Consider the following 17,630-nt stretch of genomic DNA (forward strand, 5'->3'; position numbering starts at 1 on the left):
AACATTGAGAACTCACAGCACAGCACAGTTTACTTGCTAGTCATTTTATACAAATAGTAGAAAGAGGGTTTGTATCTGAAGGAGACAAACTGCATCACATTTGCCAGATAGATGTTGGTACACAGAGACTGATTTTCAGACAGGTATTTGTAAAGAGAATCACACATCCCATTAAAAAAGCTTTCACTATCCTGTTGGTGTAAGAAAAGAAGTTTAACAGAGCTGTTTCAGTAACCACGTACAGTTATAGAAAGATATCTAGGTGATAGGTAAAGTTGAAACAAACATAAAATAAACAACTTAAAAAACAACATTCCGATAATCAGGTGGCATCTAGTGGTAGGAGTGTTTCTGTTTGCTGTCCTACGGGGCTCGACCAACCCACAAACCATTTAACAGAACATGTGGAAGTCCCAAAAAAACCACGAAATATTTTTATTATACTTTTTTGTTTTGTTTTGTACACATCACAACCCGATGACTCGGTAGGTTGACTGGTTGTCCACCACGTTTCTGGGTTATCATCATACTCCTCCTCCTCATCATCATCATCTCTTTTGTGTCATCTAAAAGCACAGACCCCTTCAACATGCTGCAACACCCCTCAAAAAAAGCAATCACAACCCCTTTAATGGTTACATGTAAACTCTGTGGGTTTTAATTTTTGCACTCTTTAGGTGCCGTTCGAGAAAGCGGGCAATAATCGCCGTGCCCTCCTACTAGAAGATTTCTACGTATTTTGAACGTCCACGTTCAAAGTCCCACACCGAGCAGACTGCTGAAGGGCCATGCCAAGTTTACAGGATGGCACAGAAGAACTTCTTCTCCCTGAACGGGTTCTCTGACGCTGGCACCGGCGATAACAGAGGGTCCTCTTTGGCATGGGCTTCGCAGTATGACATTAAGTCTGCCGCTGCTTTTGACACCTGGAATTACACAGACACACACGTATACACGTTAGTGAAGTTAAAGACGTAGTTCGACATTTTGGGAATTACACTTATTCGCTTTCTTTCAGAGAGTTTGATAAGAAGATTGATATTACCATACAGCTACATATTTATATGTAGCTGGATACAGCAGCCGGTTAGCTTAGCTTAGCATAAAGACTGGAAAAGGGGAAATAAAACCACAAAGCCCACCGTAAAACAGCAAATAGTTGGTTTTACACTTCCGTTTTTGTATCGATTAAACAAACAAGATATAACAAGTTAATTAGTGAGCTCTAGGGGTGCTAGTAGGCAGGCTAGATGTTTCCCTCTGTTTTGAGTCATTGTGCTAAGCTAAGCTACCCATCTGCTTGTTCCAGCTACATATTTAACAGACAAACATGAGAGTGGTATCAATACTATTATGTAACTCTCACCAAGAAAGTGCGTAAGTGAATATTTCTCAACATGTCAAACTATTCCTTTAAGTATGGAGCAAGAGCTGGGTGTGATTAGCCTAGCTTAGCATAAAGACTGGGAGCAGGAGGAAACTGTTATAGCACGTAATTTCCCCTAAAAAGAAACCTGTTGTATTAACATTTCCATTTGTTTACGTTTTTGTTTTGTATTTTTGAATTTTGGACAGAGCCAGGCTAGCTGTTTCCCCCTCCTCCCAGTTTTTATTCTAAGCTAAGCTAATCGCCTCCTGCTCTAGCTTTACACGTTTCTGGTGCTGGTAGCCCTTGGAAAGAAAGCAAATAAGAGCATTCCCCAAAATGTAGAACTATTTGATTCAGATCAGTTTTAAAACCTAAACCTACAAAACCACCGGTAGTATCCTTAAATTAGTAAATTCATGAGTCTGCTCACCTTTATCCTGTCGATGTTGGCTTCCATCTTCAGCTGCTCCACCAGCTTCCTGGCTTGTGCGATGCTGGCCGTGTTATTGCTCGCCATGGGCGCTGTCAGTCAGGTCTCGTGTGCTCTGCGTAGAAGAGAACGACATTCAAACACCCCAAACATCGTAGTTCACCCACGTGTGCCACCGATGAAGACGAGCACTATAATATAGCAGGCATGCAAAGAGGAGTAACAGATACCCTGTTTATTATCACATGCCTGTGAATACACTCACTCACACACACACACCACAGACACAGGCATATTATTTATGGTGTCAGTTGCTAGGCAGCCCATGACAGTGAGGAGGAGGAGGGTGAGGGGGCAGTGCTTTGTCCAGCTCTATATTTAAAATAGATAAACAGATAACTAACAATACTGGTTTCTGCAACAACTCTAATTTTGCACGGACAATGGTGGCCTTTCTTCATGCCTACTGACGCTTATCGACACTTCTTAGTCACACAAGGGCACAGTGTCAACCCGCGGCATCGCGTGAAGGCGGATAAATCAATAAACTGACAGACAGGCAGCTTCATCAGCGCTTTATTTGCATTTCTGTCACTATAAAAGCTGCATTTATAACTTCTAATTGTCACGATGACCAATATTTCTGAAACAAAGCTTATTTATCGTCATACAGTCATACAGAGTGAGTAGCTAATTTACAGAGACTGCCACCCTTTTCATTTCAAAAGGTTTTAACTTGCACTACAGATTGCAGTTCATGTCAGTTTTGGCTAAATATTCCTAAATATTCTAAATATCCTTCTGACTGATTAAATAAATAACATGAGCCACAGCTGGAAAATTAAACTTTAGTTAATCAGGTAGTCTAGTTTTTCAAGAGAGACCTGAGAACAAGAAATTAGGTTCATAATCAGACAGCCAAACAACCAGCACACTAATACAGCCAGACCAATCAACAAAGACAGCTACAAGAGTCATAATAAATGAATGAGTCTAGTTTGAGGGCAGTTTGCAGTTAATTCAATTTAAAAGGTGCAGAGTACCTGAAACCTGAAGTTAAGAAGTTATTGGATCGTGTACTGTAGATTTAAAAGTTTAAAGACAAAAGTTGGTGGAAGATACTAATAAAATACTGCATCTTTGGACAAACATTTGAGACACTTTGGCAGAAGCTTTCCAAGGTTGCAGTTTGATTGATGTTGGTTGCATGTCTTTGTCTTACAGGTAATGAACGATACACGTCAACACAGTACGTACATTCATTTACTGTACACTAACTGCCATAGCCGTTTACTATGCAGATTAGTGCACAGCAGCTTTAGAGCTCGTTGGCGTTGATTCTACAAATCTCTGAAACTCTGCTGGAAGCGTGAACAACTATTCTTCCAGAACATGTTCCCTCATTTGGTGTTTTGATGACGGTGGTGTATTTTGGTGGGTTGAGGTCTGGTAAATGTGAAGGTCACAGCATATGATTCACACTGTTTTCATCCTCATCAAACCATTCAGTGAGGCTTCGTGTCGTTTCATATGTTTATTCAGTTTTTTGTTTCGTTTACCTTTAATTTGTCTGTATTGGTGCACAGTTTTAGTTCTGTGTCCTCAGATGCTCCTCTGTCTTTTATAACCTCTTAAATGGATCAAGCTGCGAGCGATCCAAGATAGCGTCATCCGCGGTGTGTGATCAATCTTCCCTGCTGCCCCCCACCCCCCGTCATCCATCTGTATGCACTGTGGTACGACTCAGTGAGGGGTTGAGACTGATCTCAGCGAGGTGCTGGGGCTGAGCACGAATATTGATGGCCCACGGTGGCACACCTGCTCATCAGGCCGGTGAACTGCTGCAGGGATCTCCGCTGTCACACCGACCCGATGACCTGATCATCAGTTAAAACCTGCACAGGGTCACCGGGTACAGTTTGTTTGCTTCACACGATAATTAGATTTATTAGTGTTTGACTGCTTGCCAGAGAGGAAACAAACAAACGTACCGGCTAAATCTGACAAAAGTGACAATATACCTGTTTATATCTTTATCTCTTTACTCTTTTTTCTTTACTAGTATGCAGTGATGCAACCTGTTTATGTCCTGCTATACTCAGACTACCTTAACCTGGGGGGGAAAGGGATTGTGTCATCATCAGTTAGTCATTTGATGATTTTTCCGATTAGCCAATTAATTGTTTGATCTATAAAATGTCACATTGTGACGTCAAATCATCCAACAGTCTAAACCCCTAAAATGTTCAATTCAAGGCAGCAAAACATCATATTTGAGAAGCTAGAACCAGGTAATTTTTTGCATTTTTACTTGGTGAATGACTGTAATGGTGTATATCACAGTTAAACTCTTCCTTATTATCACTACCCAACTGGTCTACTGTTCATTCTGTATATTTGTTATTATTATATATATCCTTGTTACTAATTACACTATCTGGTTTGATGCTAAACTGTATTTTGAGTACTGTCAATCGAGTAAATGTTTTATCACCTAATCGTTTCAGGACTGTCGCACTTGATAAAGCGGATGAGATTTACAGTAAGAGTTTTTGTTACTTTTACTTAAAGCAATAAGGGAATGTAGATGTGGAGTATTTCTACAGACCGTATTAGAGTTAATAGACTTGTATATTATTCCTTGTCATTTTAAAATACAAGTTTGAGTGAAAATCTGCAGTTTTTACCTAATTCACAAGTTTTTTTGGACAGAAACATTTCCTCCAAAGCGGGCTGGAAAATCTCAAATCCAATCTGAAGACAACCTGCAGCAGAGTGCACAGTATCAACGGTGTAACATAAACACTGTGCTTTAGTGTCACTTCAGCAGAGGGATCCTGGATGTTCTTCACTCTGACGAGTGCTTCACCTTTTAGAATCATAGTGTTTTCATTTAAACAAAACCTATTATGTTGTTAATGTCTGAAATTAGAGGAATCCAAATGTTGGATTCTTTTTCTTTGTACTAATGAAATCAGTTGATGTAGTTTGACGAGAGAATTAGGTGGCAAGAGCAAACATTACATAGGAAATAATTACTGTATACAGATTTTTGCAGAAATAAGGGAGAAAGAGACATTGTAGAAAGTAGTAAGAAAGAATCTGTTCCAGTTCTGTGGGACTCCAGGCCTTCTTTACATAATTGGACTAAAATACTAACATCTGGTGTCCCTCTGTGGAAGCCATGTGTCAACTTTCCTGCACTATCCTGCACTCACAGAGTTGTATATTTTGTGTTGTATGTCAGGTTAGTGATGAATTAGGTAATTTAACGAGACTTTAAGTGAGAGTTGTGTACTAATATCTCGGGACTCTTGAACACAAACCTCACTTTTGTCCCTCGCCAAAATAAAAATAGGCCAGAGACTTACTACAAGGGTATGATTGACAAGTAGAAATTAGTCTTTCATATCGAGGCCATAATATTGTTTCAACACTCAGGGGAGACGTCAAAACAGGCCAGTGTATCAGCAGACTATTGATAGAGAGATGTCACTCCTTAAGGTTTCTGGGATGTCTACGGAAAAAGTGGAGCTCTGTTCTTTACAGAAAATAATCAGGCGCTGCGACACAATAGCCTAGTTTGAGTGGAATTGACAGGGAGAGATGGTGTTTTAAATAAATGCCATAAAGGCAAATAGAAAACTGTGTCTTAAGGGGCTGGAAGACGAAGGAAAGAAACACCCAATTTTGATTGTGTTACCTCTCATGCCTTTAGAGAGTTTGCCAAGTGCTCGGAGACATAAAACAATTTGCCGTACCACCTAAACTCCATGGAAATTAAAGACTTGTGATCAAGTGACACTTACTTTCAAACTCAAAAAAGACTACGAGTCTACAGCCATACTAGCAGCTCTGTGAGGCTGCATTTTGGCATAGCTAAATGCTAAAAGTCAACACGCTCACAATGACGATGGCGACACATTGATGTTTAGCAGGTATAATGTTTACCTTAGTTTAGCATATTAGCATGCTAACCGGCCGCCATTGCCATCCTCAGAGCTGCTAGCATGGCTAAAAAAAAAATTCAGATTTTCAGCCCACTGTTGCATCGAAGTGACACCTACATTCATCTTGTGTAAACTATGTAAAAAAGCAGAACATAAAAGACGTTACAAGCTATTTAACAGCTATTACAAAGTCATTTTCCTGCCTATTGTTGGTGGAGCGAGCGAAAATGCCACCCTGACATTTTCATATCTGGAGAGGGAGGGGTGAGGAGATGGTGGCATGGAGAGGATGCCCATTCATGTGTCGACTTCAGGAAGAATAGCTGGTCCCTTGAAGGCAACTAAAAGGGTTTAATGGACAACAAACAAGAGTTGTTTCCTGTCTGAGATTGTCTGATTGTTTTACAATATAATTTCACAGCTTCTTCTGTCCTCCACTCATCTGTATGTCACTAAACCTCTTGTCCTTCCTTCCTTCCTTCCTATCTGTCGGCCGCCCAAAATACCATCCTGAGATGTCGCACATGGTGTCAACATGCTGATAACTGTGACATCCCAACAGGCGCTGATAAATAATGCATTCATTTGGACACAGGCCTTAACTGTGTCAGCTGTCGGCAACTTTGGTGGAAGCTGTAACACAAAAACTCTTCACCTTCGACGATTTACGTCAGTTTCCAAGCAGACTGAGGGCTGTGACATCGCTGACCGCTCATGCTGTAATATTATGAAACTGGCTGACTGTTTGTCTTTCCTCTTATCTTGACTTACCTTGTCTGCTTACTCCTCCGCACTCTGCCCTGGTGTCTGCCTGCAGTTCAGTCAGCACTTTGTGTCCGTCCCACTCTCTGCAAATACAGAAAAAGAGATAAAGCGAGTGAGAATCGGAGGCTGATCAGAGGCATGAAGCTCTGCACATTCCAGATAAATTACGCCGAGGCTTGTGTGTGCAGCCGCTGTCCTCTGATCACTGTGTGTCAGAATGTCACAGCTCGCTCTTACAAACTCCACTGGGGGGGGGGGTTCAGAGGAGAAACATCACAACAAACTACAGAGGGAGATGCATGCGAAACATAATTGAGGGGGCAAAATCCTTTATGGTTTTAAAGGAACAGCTCAACATTTTGGGAAATGTGCTTTATCGCTTTTTTGCAGAGAGTCAGAAGAAAAGATTGATACTACTCTCATATCTTAATATGAAACTACAGCCAGCAGCCAGTTAGCTTAGCTTAGCATAAAGACTGGAAACAGGGGGAAACATCCCTACCAGCACCTCTAAGGCTCACTACTCAACATGTCATATCTCGTTTGTTTAATCCAGTGAAAACGGTTATAGGGAGGTTATGTGTGGGACTATTTCTTAACCAGAGACTGCTCTTAAAGGAATAGTTTGACATTTTTAGCTTATTCTTGCCAAGAGTTAGATTAACAGCTCCATACCACTCTCATGTCTGTCTGTCAAATATGAAGCTACAGCCAGGATATGGTTAGCTTAGCATTAAGACTGAGTTATGAGCTAGACTATTTCATATATTGCATATAACCACTTGTAAAACCTCAACTTGTCATATTTACACTTTTAGTTTTTGTATGGATCAAACAAATGAGACGTAATGTGTTAATTTGTGAGCGTTAGAGGTCCAGGCTAGCTGTATCCCCCTGTTTCCAGTCTTTATGCTAAGCTAAGTTATTCCTTTAAATTGAGCTTCTGTTGGAGCTGACCCTTTCACCTCTCCTCCTCTTCCTCTCTCTTTCTATCTCTCCCTGGTCAAACTGATTCATTCTTAATGCATTTGTGACTCTGCAGCTCCGTTTTCTGCTGCTTCTGATAAATGGGACAATTACCCTGCATGAGCAGAGATCTGCAGAGGAAGGGAATTCCACCCCATCGTAAATCATGGCAGCACGCAACGTTAAAGCAACGTTACAGTAAGGCATCCATTAACAAAACCTCGCCAACAGCGGCTGAACCACTGAGCCAGAGTATTCTAGCAATGTTGAAACTGCTTAGAGTTTAAAAACCAAACAAAAGAAAGAACAGGAGATTTTACTATACTGTACTGTCATCTCTCCTGAATCACTGGAGCCATTCATCTACGCTGTTACTCTGAGTTATGCAAGATGTACAATCATTTTTATCAGCGCAGTGATTCTTACACTATTATCTGGGGTGCCTCAGTGTGTAGCAGGATTGTCTTGCAGGTCTTCACAAGACAAAAGTATCTATTTTTATCAATTCAAATCCTGGAAAGGGAAATTAAATAATACTATTTTACTTTGAGAAACATGTTTTTCTACATTTTTGAATGCGTAAGTTCTCAAACAAGCAACCACACAAGTACTTTGCCTGCATAAAATAGTATGTAATTGGCAACATTTTTATTAAATCAGTAACTATCTGATCAAAAAATAAAGAAGATTGTGAATCTCACCAGATGTTTGATGCAGCGTTTGGTATTTCGGTCAGTACTAGAATGTATTGAGGCTTGATACTCTGCATTCGGTCCCAGGTTGAAAAAGTTGACTTGACTGAATCACTTTTGCCAGAGAAACAAGATCAATCATGTTGTGATTACACAATATATAGTGTTTCATGTTCCAAATGGAAAAGAAATAAAAGCATCTGCTCATATCAATTACATTTTGTAGGCAACTCACATGTTACAGACAGTGAATATGTAAAACACAGTATGACCCAGTTACAACTAATCACCGTTATTGACATTAGTCATGTGACCTGTAACTTGTGACTTTGCCATGACAAGTTATATTTGCTCAGAGCATGTGTTTGCTCACAGAGACATCCGGCTCGTCACTCATCAGACTCACATTTACATCTGGGAGTTTCGCAGGAAAACTATACAATCATCTGTTGTTGGCTGCTGCTAGTTTGAAGGTATTTGAGATATGTAAGCGAGTAAAAGCAGGGAATCTTAGTGTCTTTCAGCTCATTGTTTTGGTTTTACTTTACTGTCTTCATTCACCCTCACGGTTCATAAAAACCCACTGTTCTACCCACCAAAAGGCAGACAGACAGAGAGACAGACATTTTTGTTGGGAGTTGGTAGAGACCAAAACCAGAGTTAAAAGAGTGTCAATACTGGACCAGAAACACAACTCCAAATAGATGATAATGTTGCTCCATATCTGCCGGACGCATCAATGAGCAACTTTCTTGTTTGCCATATCAACTTAAAAGGTGGTAATACGTCTGTGTTGCATTTGCAGCTTGTTTCGTCCGAGCTAAATCTCACAGACACACTAAAAAAAAGTCCTTTAAATTGATCAAGAAAGCATCGTTTGTAGGTTAAGGATTTGTAACAACGGGTCTTATATTTAATGCTCTTTATGATATATCTTCTCTTCTGATTATTGCAGTTTTCACATTCTCTAGTTGAGTATTGTGATATTAGTAAAGTTGTATACTGTATACTGCCCTTGTACACTTCTCACCGTCTACTTTCTGTTTTCTTTTCCACTCTTTGATCAGTTAACTATATGCTGAAAGCCAACTGTTAAAAAAGAAAAAAGCTGAATTTGATTTCCCTGTGAATTGTTTGTGTCATCATATTTATGTTGCGGAGCAGCAGGGAGATCAGGGGACGAGAGCGATAATCTCAAAGCTTTGGCGATATTGTTCTCTACGTTTATGCCAGTAAAGCATCTTGAACTGAACCGTACTGACGGGAAAAAAAGAACAGAAAGATGCATTATGGGACGTGACTGGTGATCCATTTCTCTCCTGTGTTCTAGCCTTCTGCTTCCCATCCCTCCCTCTGTGGCAGACAGGTGTTCAGTGATGGGACTGAAACACCCCCAGCACGCTCCGTCCTGCCGAATCAATCTGACCCCCTCCGCCATCCTTCCCCTGCCATTTGGAGCTGTTTTGAACCCCTTCCTCCGGGTTTTCGGGGGGTCTGTGTTCGTTACGAGGCCCTCCGCAGATGTGATTATAGCTGCTGCTCGACTCTGGGTGTCACTGACTTAAAGGGTGATTAAGCGCCGCAGGAAGCATCCTGGTGAGGAAAATATAATTCCTGGCCTGTAGAGAGTGATGATCTCTTACGCACTCCCACACATGCTGACTCTCAGCTCAGTTCTGCCTCCCCCTTTCTCCCCCTTTCTCTTTCTGTAGTGCACACCTTATTATCCTGTCTTTTTTTTTTCGTTTTTATACCATCCAAAGAGAGAAATCAAGGCGGCCAGGCAGGGAGTGTTCTGTCCTCTGTGATGCCCAGGGTGTGAAATCAGAGCGTGGTAATTAAAAATCTGTCCCTAGTTCAGCCATCTGGACCCTGGAGAGCCAGTGATTAACCTGAGAGGGTCTGCAGGGACGCAAGGAGGCAGGATGGGAACCCTAGTCAAAGATAACTGAGGCTATGTTTTGAGATTCACTTAGCCCCTACCCCCCTTAGTTACTGTTGCTTTGAAAGTTTTGTGTTATCACACAACACACATGTAGTTTTCAATGATAACGTGGCAGAAGATCCCAAAACAATTGGTCCTTGACTTTAGGAGGCAGTAGACAAAAGCAGGCTTCTCCTTTCTAGCCATCGACCACTGACTTTATCGGTTAAAATGACAAAATAACTGGCGGATTTTAGCAGTGGGCTAATTAAGCTAATGTTAGCTCCATGAGTTGGTTGAAAACACTGTTAAACACACCGCTAAAATCCCCCCTAAATCCCCTGTTGTGCCTAGTTACAGTTGCTAAGCTATGATTGGGCAAGCACTGTTGGGGGGAGGGGTTTAGCGAAAGATGTATTATGTCTCAACCAGCAGTTATTGGAGTCAGTTTTAACCGAGAGCTTTGACTTTATCTCAGTTCTTCTGATAAAGGGCTGGTTATCTATATATGGCTAGAAACGATTAGAGTGAGAAAACATGTTTTCTTGTTATTTGGGTGAACTGAGCCTTTAAATAAGGCTGATGCATGTCGTGCTGAAGGAAAAACTGGGATGCTACGTAAGAAAACCTCCTGACATCAATTTTGTTACTGTAAAAGCTGACACGAGACCCTTTCTGTGCTGACTGACTCATTTCTTTTTTGTGTTTTACAACAAAACCCACAAAACTAATCCAAAACCCCCACTGCGGATTTTCAAAAATGCAAGTCTGTTTTTTTTATTTTTTATTATTATTTCTTAAAAGAGAAAACAGCAGCGGCACATGAGCAGGCAAAAGCACTCACACGCATGCAGAAAGTTCAGTCATCAAGCCCTCACAGTGTGACTGAGTGACTGTACCATCCTCAGTGTGTCATAATGAGGTACAGGCTGCGATGTCACCGCAAAACAAGTCGCATTGAAGGGCACGCTCAGCTAAACAAAGACTTACAGAGTCGTAAACTGATAGGAGAGGCCGCACAGAATGAGAGAAACATAAGTAAATGAAAGCTGGATATAGGAATGAAGTTTATCGGGAAGATAAAAGAGGCAGAGATGTGACGGTAATATCTTCTTCCATTGGCTTTTACAGCGACCGCAGCAAGGAGGAGTAACATAAAACTGACCTCCGGAGTTATTAATGAACACGATCAAGAGGACATTGACTATTGAATGTAATATAGCACGGATCCCTGCCCTTGAATAGGAGAAAGGACACCCCTCCCTGCACACAAACACAAAGAGATGGCACACCGAGAGCAGAGCTGTCAGGCAATGATTGTCTGGGGAGATGACGCCGAGTGTGACAGCTGAGCGTCCTTCTCCATCACACGCTAGACTCAGACCTGGACCTGGAGCTGACCTCCAGGCTCACATCACAACAGCCTCCAACTCTCCATTATACAGGAATATGGAACATTTGGAAAAGTTTAGTCCCAAAATAGTATATCCAAGAGAGAAACACATTAAAATACTAGATACTAAAACCCTTTTGTACTCTAGTTGCACTATACTTCGAGTATACTTTTCACTGTATTTACTAATACTACTACTGTTACTCCACTAACATCTAGAGCTGATATCTGTGATACACTGCCAATGTTTTATGCTGTAAAATATCTTAATAAAAGTGACAAATAATGTTCATTAATAGTATGCTAGTAGCAGAAGAAGTAGAAGTTGTTTCTTCATCATCTTCCTCTTCTTACTTCTTCTTTTGTCTCTTTTTTAAATTTTAGAACTGTAGAACTTTTACTATAATAGTACCTCAGTGGTTTGGATCCATACTGGTTTCATTCATATTGTTTTGAAATGCCAACCCTATTTACAGTACAATATAACATCATATTAATAAAGTTAGTGGCCATTATAAACTAAGTATAACATGGCATATTTGTGACTAAATACAAAACAATTAAAGTTTAAATTAGAAAAAAAACCCATATTTCTTTCCGTAAACGAATGGGCTCATCACTTCAGTTTCAATAAATTTGATTGATTGGGGCGTCTCCATGGCAACATATGAAAACCAGCCAAAAACTGTCATCAGATACTGATTAATGGAAAATCTATACTGATGCATGGGGAAAAAATTGCATTTTTTCTAGTCTGGTTCAGCGTTACAAATAGATCTGATGATTCTGCAGGTTGGACAAACAGTCGACCAATCACAGTTTTGTAGGCGGAATTAAGAATAGGTACGTTATCTTCCAGCAGAGCTAGCTAGCTACCGAACAGCATTAATGAAATAAAAGCGACAGGAAAATTGCCACAAAAATGGTATCTGGTAAATGGTAAGTGTGGATGAGCTTGATGCAGCTGTACAAGATGTTTTAAGTCAACTTACAGAAATAACACCTCTTAAATCATCAGTTTCTTCAATTGTCATGGAAAACGTCAGCTACTACTAGAAGCCACTACTGAAGCTCCTGAAAGTGACATTGGTGGGACAGATTTGTCACTCGCTACTGACTGGTCAGGGCTAAAGGAACTAAAATAAATGTTTCTCCCAAGAGGAAATAGCCTAACATGAACACGACGTCAGGCTGAATGAATGAAGTGAAACGAAACGATAATTCAGTCCAATTATCAGGCTAGTTTTTCCAACAGAGCCCGCCCACTTCAAACCAGTGAGGACATAAAAACATACAGAAATCTCTCATGTGAATTATTCAATATCTTTCTAATTTTGGCATTTAATAGTTTGTTTTTGTAGGACCACATTGCTTGTAGTAAGAAACTGATTTAAAAAAAAAAAAAAAAGGTTTTCAGATCACATTTGTATGTGTGCAATGAACATCAGGTAACGGTTTGTTTTCCTGAAGTAGATTCGACCTTTGATACAAAACATTTATTTCTTGATGTATTAGCATTTATTAAATTGTACATTAACCCTAACTCCCTTTCTCTCTCCTTCCTCGTGCCACTGCCTCTCGGTCAGACCACAGCCACCCGTGAATATTCGATTAGCCCGGACATCTGTGCCACCCCCAGCATGCCCTGCCCATCCTGCCATCTTAGAGATTGTGGTGTGTGCGTATGCGAGTAAATGTGTGTGTGTTGGGGGTTAATCTAGGTCCCAGGAGGGGGGAGGGGAGGAGGCAGTGGCCCAGGAAATGATGCATCCCCTGGGAGTCAAGGAGGCAGCAGGGAGGAGGCTTATTGCTCCAGGGAGCGCAAATGTGGTCTATTATGTTTATTAAATCAAATGATGAAGGCCCGGCATGTTTCTTCTTTGTTAGATTAAAGCAACGACCAAGTGGTTTTCTTTTTCTCAAATGTTTAAAGACTCGCGTTTAAAACCTTTTATATGGGTGTTATATAACAGCAGTGTAGTTAGTGGGGTTGAAGCAATGCGTGACACTGATGTCACCGACTTTAGAAGCATAAAAATAAAAAAGAAACATGTTTTTGTGTGATCAGGGCGGAAAAGCCACCAGCCAAATAATGCTGGTGAATTTTGGCTGTGAGTGAGAGGGTTGTTTTGAATTCCCCAGGCCACTTTGGCAGGAAACCAGCCATCGTGTGGCGCTTCTTTTCCACCCTGGAAATCATATTTGGAAGTGGCCGGTGTGGTCGCCAAATTGAAAAGGTTAACTTCCTGCCCCGTGTGTCACAAGCTCTCTTCTCCGTGCTTAACTGTGAGGAATCAGTGGGATTTTTTCATTTGCCTTGAGTGAGGAGGCATAAACATACTTTTCCTCTGGAATCAATCAGCTTGCCAAGAATAACATGGCCTGACTCCTGGGCTGTTAACAATATTACAAACATCCGGGCTTGTTTAGATTCTGCTGAGAGTGTGAGTGTGGTGCTTCAGACCTTGACTTGCTCCAACTGTAGGTTTGGCTGAAACGTGATGAAAGGGGGGAGGATTCTGCTTGTCATAGATTTCGCCCAAGCTGTCAGAAACAAAAATGAGACTTGACTTGGACTTGACTGCTGGGAGACTCCCTGAAGACTGACGACAATTGAGATTTGAGAGTTGCACTTGAGTCACAGTTAAGTTACAAAAAAGAAGACTTGGGACCTGGACTTGAGTGCTGTGAGAACTTCAGATTTGAAAGCACAAAGTCTCATGTTTTGCCCTAAAGCCTTGAGACTTGGTTGGACAAGACTTGAGACTTGCCTCAAACTTTCCCCCAAAAAACTGAAACTTAACTTGGACTTGAAAGATGTGAGACTTCTAAAGACTCAACGTGGGACTTGGAAGCAAAAACATTCAAATCTCATGATTTGACGTCAAAAAAATTAGGATTTGGAACTTGACGGCTGTGAGACTTGTCTTACTTGAGGCAAGACTCCCTAAAGGCTTGACTTTGCTTAACCACAAAAACATTTACCCTCAAAGTCTCCAGACTTGTCGCAAAAGGCTTAAAATAAAGCTCTGATAGACTTGAGACATCGACTCAAACCAGACTTAAGTCACAAAAATGAGGACTTGGAACTTCACCTGGACATGACAGCTGTAAGACTTGACGCCCTAAAGACTTAGCTTGAGATTTGAAAAGTCTCACATTTCGCCTTCAAGGACTAGAAACTTTAGTTGAGACTTGAGAGTTGACTTGTACTTGCCTCAAAAGACAAAAGTAAACAATCAGCTCTGGTAGGTTTGAGACTCAAGTCCAACCTAAGTCATAAAATTAGATCTACAGACTTGACTCTGCTTTCACTGCTGTGAGACTTAACTTACTTGAGTCTTGACTCCCTAAAGACTTGACTTGAAAACAAAATATATTAAAGTCTCGTTTTTGGGCTGAAAGACTGAATACTTTTGACTTTCTTTAAAGGACTTGAGACTTGGTTGGACAGGATTTGAGATGTGATCTGTCCTCAAAAACATCTCTGGATGCTTTTATCCAGACTGACCACATCACAGCTGAATAAGCTTAAAACCCCAAATCAACACTGTCAGAAGCAAACAGAAGTGCAGCGATTACAAAGGTCGAAGGCTTCAGTGCCACAACATCGTTCCCACCTCATGTTACCGTCCCTCCGAAGCCTCGTACATCTCTGAGAAACAAGTTGGTCTGTTTTAAAGTACGAAAAGGCAGGTTCACATAGAGATGACTTCAGCAAGAATGATGCTTTTAGGAGGCTCAGCCCAGGTTTCTGAGAACTCCTCACTCTTTGGCCTGACTTGGATGGTTGAAGGTAGTGATGGCGGTGGAGAAGTCAAAGAGGTCAATAAGGCGTGGATGGTTGCTCATTCTTCCTTATTTTCTCGCATCATTCCTCTCTTACTCCCTCTCTCTGCTTTCTATCTGTAGCACTCACTGTTCCGGAAAACTGTCAAGGTTTTTTGCTGTTTCTTGTTTATCGTCGGATACTTTGTGAGCCGCTCTTCTAGTCTCAACATCGATGCGTGTGAAACAATCTGTGGCCTTGGAGCAGCTTGCCTTCGAGATACAGTACGAGCCGCCTGGACGTGAGCTCTTGTGTAATTCTGACTCGTTGTGTGCGTTTGTAACAGGCTTGGATTTGTAACACACACACACACACACACACACACACACACACACACACACACGATTGGATGATTCAATGTGAGTTGTACATGACGATGCCTTCGTGTGACGAGCTAAGAGTGGGGAAAAACAGCACGTCTGTTTTCATTTTCTTGGTTTTTCTTGTGAATGCATGCTGCTGTCAGCAACTGTATCTGTCTACGAGCAACATAAAAACACCAACCTCCCACCTCCCCCTCGTCCTCCTCCTCCTCCTCCTCTCCCGGCCATCTGCCTGATACAACCACTACATGGACCTTGTGTGTGGTCGATTGCTTTCTCCTCGCGGTATGGAGGGTGAGAGAGTTGAGAACGGCTGGAAAACCTCACAGGAGGCTTGTGGGATTCCTCTCTGGTTTTCGGCAGCCTCTGTCTTTCGCATCCCCTTTAATATCTGCCACATCCCCCCATTTTCATCCTTCTCTTCTGTCTCCTTTTCATCCCCTCTGCTTGTTCAAATATCCCCCGAAACAGATGCCCTTAATTCCTCTGGCTCCACATTATAAGATCTGCCCAATCCTGAGGGGAAAAATGCAGGAGGGAGGAAGAAGAGAAGGGAGGAAGGGAGTCCTTTCTCTTATTCCTCTCACATATACACATGTATGAAAGGAGGTACGAAATGGGGGGAAATAAAGCAGCAGCTCACCTGCCAGCGAGGAGGTTTTTAGAGATTTTAGAGGGAGGAGGGGATTCCATGATGTAAACCAGCCAGCGGCATCAATCTCACCCCTCGAGCGCTGACAAAACGACAGCGTGGATATGACCCCCCCCCTCCTCTGGAACACACCCTGTCTTGGATGCAATTAACCCAGATGACACCAAAACAGAAAATATAAATAATACCTGCCCCCCACAAAATGTAAAAAATCCTACCTTTTGGTGTGTGTGTGTGTGGTTTCCTCCTGTGACGCCAAACACATCCAGTCCTGTGGAGTAGTATCCACGCGTTCTTCCCTCTCTCTGTCACACACAAACACACACAGTCAGTCAGTCAGTTAGCGAGGCAAGCGAGTACATTCACACACACACACACACACACACACATACACACACACTCCTCTCTCTGTATGCCTGTCTCTCTCCCTCTCTCTCTCTCTGCTCCAGCTGAGATCCTCCCTCCTCACTGCTGCTCTCAGTCTCCACCCTTCAGGCTGCAAGAAACTACCCTCCTCCTCCTCTTTCCCTCTTCTCTTTTCTGCTATCTGGACACACTCCCTCCGTCTCCCAAAGGTCCACAGGAAAAGCCTTGACTGTCTCTCTAAACACCTACGGTAAACAAATACATATCAGGAAAGCTGACAGTCTGGACTAGCCGGATTTCCATCTTGATAAATATTCATACTAGTCCCTGCATGCATTTCACCTGCTCATTTTCCCTCTTAAGTAACTCACATAAGTCACATTTGCCTGCCCAGTGAAGGTTACTGTGTGTGATCCATCCAGGCATTGCATGAGAAAAATTCCTTCAGACCTTAACAACAACAACAACAACAACAACAACATCCTGCATTGCACACACACGACATGTGCCCTGCCAGAGTTGAGGCTTTTGATCTTCAGACCGCTTGTATATTATAGCGAAGCCATCAAAGATTAAAGCAAAAAAAAAAAAAAGACCCAGCAACTGCACACCAAAGTTGGAACAACACACATAAACAAACAGCGTGCCGTACACGTTGCTCTTTCACATCCGAGTGTTTATGAGCTGGAGCTTTCTGCATGTGCAGGACACACTCAATTTAAGACCAGATCAGCAAAATCAGGTGTGTGAGTGAATGCATGCAGGTGGTGTGTATATGAGAAGGGGTGTTATTACCTCAACCAAGGAGGTTATGTTTTTGGTCCCATATGTTTGTATACCTGTGTTTATGCGTCTGTTTGTTGGCAGTGTATTACAAAAAGTCATCTCAGTAAAAATCTGGTTATTATTTTTTGGTGTGAATCGTGTCTGTCACTTTTTGCTCATAACTAGCAAGGCGTAGAAACCTACAT

The 17,630-nt window shown here is 41.7% G+C and overlaps 1 protein-coding gene across 2 annotated transcripts; it reads right to left on the reverse strand.

The window, feature by feature from the left end:
• Positions 1-4: 4 nt before the first annotated feature.
• On the reverse strand, positions 5-16,716 carry LOC139297238 (guanine nucleotide-binding protein G(I)/G(S)/G(O) subunit gamma-2). 2 transcript variants are annotated; one of them, XM_070919814.1, is made up of 5 exons: positions 16,512-16,716; positions 13,954-14,033; positions 6,521-6,597; positions 1,800-1,914; positions 5-926 (listed from the first exon to the last, which is right to left on the reverse strand). In XM_070919814.1, exons 4-5 carry the CDS (start codon positions 1,884-1,886, stop codon positions 798-800), a joined length of 216 nt encoding a protein of 71 aa, XP_070775915.1. In that variant the 5' UTR covers positions 1,887-1,914; positions 6,521-6,597; positions 13,954-14,033; positions 16,512-16,716; the 3' UTR covers positions 5-797. The 2 variants fall into 2 exon arrangements, with proteins under 2 accessions (XP_070775915.1, XP_070775914.1); XM_070919813.1 differs by lacking the exon at positions 13,954-14,033.
• Positions 16,717-17,630: the final 914 nt, after the last annotated feature.

Source organism: Enoplosus armatus, chromosome 15, assembly GCF_043641665.1.
Source record: "Enoplosus armatus isolate fEnoArm2 chromosome 15, fEnoArm2.hap1, whole genome shotgun sequence".
NCBI lineage: Eukaryota > Metazoa > Chordata > Actinopteri > Centrarchiformes > Enoplosidae > Enoplosus > Enoplosus armatus.

Excerpts from the sequence above, each read along its gene's own strand:
- LOC139297238 (XM_070919813.1), bottom strand. The coding sequence starts at position 1,886 with ATGGCGAGCAATAACACGGCCAGCATCGCACAAGCCAGGAAGCTGGTG. Across the intron at positions 927-1,799 it reads CCAACATCGACAGGATAAAG|GTGTCAAAAGCAGCGGCAGA; the intron begins GTGAGCAGACTC and ends GTGTAATTCCAG.